This window comes from Morone saxatilis, unplaced genomic scaffold (genome assembly GCF_004916995.1).
Source record: "Morone saxatilis isolate NCDOM2014 unplaced genomic scaffold, NCSU_SB_2.0 Contig12, whole genome shotgun sequence".
Taxonomy (NCBI): Eukaryota; Metazoa; Chordata; class Actinopteri; family Moronidae; genus Morone; species Morone saxatilis.
This window is the reverse complement of record NW_023339674.1, coordinates 27,520,915-27,525,974: the sequence shown is the minus strand read 5'-3', so window position 1 is coordinate 27,525,974 and position 5,060 is coordinate 27,520,915. Positions and strand designations below refer to the sequence as shown.

Sequence of the window (5,060 nt, the reverse complement as noted above, 5' to 3'; positions counted from 1 at the left end):
CTGCTTTCCGGGGAGTTACACTGGCTGTCAGGTGTGTTTTAAGAAGCACAGATAACAAAACACACACACACACACACCAACCACACACACACACACACACGGCAACACAGAAGAATAAGCAGTCATTATACGCTAAGTGTTGTACATTTGACCTGGAAAGAGACAGAAGAATAAGCAAGATAAGTTTATTAATGAGAATCCTCGCAAAAGCTATACAGATGATAAAAATAGACACTCAGCAGAATACAGTTCATTCACGGTAACTCATGCTAAAAGCGAAGACTGCAGCAAACAAACACTGTAGGGGCACTTTTAAAGGCAGACAGATACTCAGCGAGCATAATAATTAGGTGTGCATCTCTCCAAATTGAAAGACGATTCGATGCGTAGACGGTCAGAAGAGATGGCAGTTTTCAGCAGCTGTGCTGCATCAGCAGCCATAGAACCGATTATAACTTTTCAATCGGGCCATCGGCCGGTTCAAGCTACATAAGACCGATTTATTAGTCCGTGTACCTTATGCACTCGCATCTTTTAAATCAAAATCGATTTTCCGATTCAAATCGTTTTTTGTACACCGCCACATAAAATACAAACCAGATATTCACTGGTCTACAGAAAACATCAAGTATCAAAAAATGTGGAATTTCAACTGGTATTGGTATCAACCTACTAACACTTTTGCTGGATATTGCTTCCCGACACTACCCTACGTTTCAACGATTTAATCTACGGTATATAAGGTAGTATATATGATGAATATAAGTCCAGCATAGAGCAGCAGACAGGTTTATTTTTTTACAGGGTCCTGCTCAATACATAAAAGGTGCACTATGCGATCTTGCATGGTTTCAGCGCGATTTTATTTTTGTCTCAAATCGTAGGCAGTCTCTCCTGATCGGCTCAGCTGCCTGCCCCTTGGAATGTACACTGTTGGAAGAAATACCCGTCTCGGGAGACAACACAGGGCTCGGTAAGACGTCAAGACAATCACTAGGGGCACGCAGGCTGTGCACCAAAATACAACAAACACATTCCAGCCCGAATCAGGCACAAGGATGTTGGCAGAGGGGGTGGGGGTTTAGGCGCGTGCACAGAACTGGGGGACAGAGAGCAGAGTTGAAGTTCGAGTAGCGTATGCTTCCACGACTGCAGCTCGAACAGTGTATGAGAGGGCGAACAAGAAATTATGGACACTCGTAAGCCATTTCAACTATGTAATACGTTTGTAGTTCCTAGATTTTTCGACTCAGAATCAGATACGCTGCCACAGGGGCTTCGTAGCATGCTGGCCGTAGCTGTAGCCGACTGGTAAGTGACGGAAGCCTTTTTCGTAGCAAGCGGATTAGATGAGAAGGGTCAGATGCGGTCTTGAGCGTTCCCGTCATGGACACAATGAACGCCTACTGGGCGTTCCTGGCGGGTAGCGTTTCGATCGACCAAATCGCAATTCAGTACGGTTTGCAGTCACGTGGCTTACCATGCGATATACCTTGGCGGCGCCGCAGAAGAAACGCCGTTCATGGGTTCTATATATACAGTGTTCAAGACGAACACATTATTAGATTAATTCGTTATCATGACAAAACGATTTTCGTTATGTCGACCGGATAATGAATTAAGTAAGTCCGTTATCACGAGATAACATCGCATAAAAAATAAAAAAATCCGCATGGCCGTTCTCGGGCTTCCGTATCCTTTTGCATAAGCTCATACAAGATCTTTTCAGTATATCAGCTGTAACCTACATAACCTTCATCGTAACATATTGTATAAAGACTTAGAATATAAATGTACTTCACGTAAACAGTTGGAGTTAGCGTCGCAGCCGATCTTAGCGACGTTACGTAGCACAACTCCCTCTCGATTTCATGCGCGTTCACTGACAGTTACGAAACATGGGGGGCAGGGGCGAGCTGTGCTCTGTTTCTGTTTGCGTATTACGTTCTAACCGACAACAGAAGCGGGACGTCCGGATGCAGGGATCGCATAGTGCACCTTTAACTTTTTTTTACTTACAAATATCGATATTGGTATCTGTCTCAAAAATATGGTATTGCTTGGGTTGTAATATTTCTGTTTTGTAAACCATTCTGTTTGTGAATAAGCATGAGCTTAGAGTGAGGCACAGTCAGCCAAAGTTTTTCAGGTGAGGCTTTTTAGATAACTGTTGTGTTTTTTCTTTTGTAGCCTGAGGAGAAGAGTAAATTTGATGGGATTTTCGAAAGTTTGGCTCCAGTCAATGGCCTACTGTCAGGAGAGAAGGTCAAACCAGTCCTAATCAACTCCAAGCTACCTCTGGATGTCCTTGGGAAGGTATTGACTTGGTTTCTTATATTAGACAAGCCTATATTATTACAATAGGCTTGTTGGTTCTATGATTTAAGATTAAACTACTCAAGCCACAACGTAAATGTTAGAGTCAAGTTTCCCCACAAATATGAAATAGCATTAATTTAATGATGGCTGGTAGAACTGTTGTTCACAGGTTAAATTGTCAAAGAAGATGCTTTTTTCCTATGTGGAATTCTAGTAATGAAATATAATCTGTAATAGTTACCACTTAAATCACACTGAATTGCCTCAACATGTTTTTTTACTGCTGTTAGGTTTGGGACCTGAGTGACATAGACAAAGATGGCCATCTAGACAAAGATGAGTTTGCAGTGGTAAGTGTTATTTTCTTCACTGTTACTGTATGTAGTGTAGATTCTCTATTCCCTGACTTCCATAAATATACACTTGGTGGCCACTTTATTAGGTACATTCATGCTGCAGATCCAATGTAAAACCACAACCCAAAAGTGCTCTGCTGGATTGAGGTCTTTAAAGAACACAGGATCATTTGTGTTTATTTGCCACTGAACCCACTTACTACAGCAATATGAACCCAAAATAAACAGATTTTGCTGTGATATGATTGCACCAAACGGATCAAACTGCTTGTTTTCTGAACAGAGTTTGGCTTGAACATGGCTATGCTAACTTAGTGCCACCGAGATCTAGAATCAAATAAGATATTTTAAGAACTTTAACAAGCAGGTGTACCTATTGAGATTTTTTAGAAACAGTGAGTGTGGGTTGTATCTAACTCAGTGGTTCTCTTCACGAGGGGTCATGAGGTTTTTCTATAAAATGTGTTTTTGGGCTTTTATTGCCTTTAATGGATAGTAAGGCCTTACTTCTTGAGTTTAAGGGGTGTAAGAAAACCTAAAAGGGGTGTAAGAAAACCTAAAAGTATGCACAGTAGGCCTATATCTCTCTATATATTGTTCATTACTGTAAAGAAAGTAGTTTAGTTTAGTAGTTTAGATTATTACTTTAGATCTAAACTTTAAAGACCTAAACACAGGCTATATTCACAGAGCCTTCACACAAAGAGCTAATAGAACAATGAGAAAAAATTGTCAAAAAATAAATCTATTAAGTATGTGTGATTGTTAAAAAAAACACAATACAAATAGAATTGTATAAAACGTTCCTTAAAATAATCAGGAAAACTGTGATAAATCAATATCAATATCACAGGAAATAAGCTAAAAATTCATCCAAATCACTCGTTTTACACAAAGTTCCTGCAGTTATTGTGTTCACTGTTATACATTGAATATTATAAATAAATTATATAAATAATAAACTGTCTGAGTCAGTTTACTCCGTGATAGAATAGGCAACCACTAGTCCAACTAATGAAGAGATATTAAGCTCTCAAGCATAGTTAAACAGCATTATTGTACTGTGTACTTTATAGGAAATGCTAAAAATGCTAAAATTAATATTAGGTGAGTGTCAGACCCAGCACGTAATCCATATTAGAGTAACAATTAGTTTTATGAGCAGCCAGTAAGTATGTATTAATAGCAGGATGTGCCTCCCCAGGCCATGCACCTGGTATACCGGGCCCTGGAGAAGGAGCCTGTTCCTGCACTCCTCCCCTCTGCCCTCGTCCCTCCATCAAAGAGAAAGAAGAGTCTCGGCTCCGTGTCCGGCTCCGTGCCTGGACTGCCTGCAAGCCCCCCACCACCAAAAGACTCTCTGCGCTCCACCCCTTCCCACGGTAGCATGAACTCACTCAACAGCACCGGCAGCCTGTCGCCCAAACACACGCTCAAGTCTGGACAGGTAATATGTACGCTGCACTAATATACATACGTACACCGATCAGCCATAACATTGTGAGCACTGACAGGTGAATAACACTGATTATCATCATCATGGCACCTGTCAGTGGGTGAGATATATTTGGCAGCATGTGAACATTTTGTCCTCAAAGTTGATGTGTTAGATGCAGGAAAAATGGGCAGCGTTGAGGATTATTTCGGATGCGACTATTGACGAAGGTCCACATTGGGGTGATGGGCTGCGACTGGTTTTCGAGCATCTCCGAACTGCCAGCGCTTGTTGGGTGGTTTCCGTAGGCGTGTTTAGGCTGGCGCCCGGTGTGGGGTTCATCAACGAGCAAGCTACTGTAGCTCAAACTGGTTGGAAAAGTTAATGGCTGGGTTCTGATAGAAAGGTGTCGAACACACAGTGCATCACAGTTTGTTGGTATGGGGCTGCATAACATTATGACCACCACAGGGTGTCCAGGTGCTTACAATGTTGTGGCTGATCGGTATACAGACACCTTTAATCAGTAAACACACTATAATCCATAATTAGGCCCCGAGCACTGACCGTGCGAAGGCCCTATTGTAATTGAAGAAATTCTTCTTTATATGTCAGTCGTGGCAAAACATTTTATATTTTCTAGGGGTCCACTATGATCATGACAAAATGGCCCCTCAGGGGGCCCATAAACTGTACCACCCGGGGACCCTTTCACCGATATGCATAAAAATCGGCGCACACGTAAAAAATCCAGTGGGCGCCATATCCCTAACCCAACAGAAAGTTGGCCATTTTGGATTTCGCTGTCATTCCTGGCGATTTGCACACGTTGTATTTGATCGAACTCCTCTTAGGGAATTTATCAGATCGACTTCAGATTTGGACACAGCCATCTAAAGACATTCACGATTAAAAGTTGTGCTGTTTGCAACATTCTGTCTAAAACGCCC

The 5,060-nt window shown here is 41.8% G+C and overlaps 2 protein-coding genes across 2 annotated transcripts in view; one reads left to right on the top strand and one right to left on the bottom strand.

Annotated features, from left to right (window-relative positions):
- The window catches only part of LOC118321464 (BTB/POZ domain-containing protein KCTD1-like), a 10,082-nt gene extending 8,558 nt beyond the window's left edge, over positions 1 to 1,524 (bottom strand). Inside the window, exon 1 of the mRNA XM_035652784.1 lies at positions 1,481 to 1,524. Within this exon, the coding sequence (XP_035508677.1) occupies positions 1,481 to 1,524 (44 nt within the window). The remainder of the gene's footprint in view (positions 1 to 1,480) is intronic.
- Positions 1,525 to 1,898: 374 nt separating this feature from the next.
- The window catches only part of LOC118321463 (epidermal growth factor receptor substrate 15-like 1), a gene marked incomplete in the record, with an annotated part of 24,474 nt that continues 21,312 nt past the window's right edge, over positions 1,899 to 5,060 (top strand). The window contains 4 exon segments of the mRNA XM_035652783.1: positions 1,899 to 1,937; positions 2,191 to 2,316; positions 2,610 to 2,669; positions 3,880 to 4,122. Of these exon segments, the coding sequence (XP_035508676.1) occupies positions 1,899 to 1,937; positions 2,191 to 2,316; positions 2,610 to 2,669; positions 3,880 to 4,122 (468 nt within the window).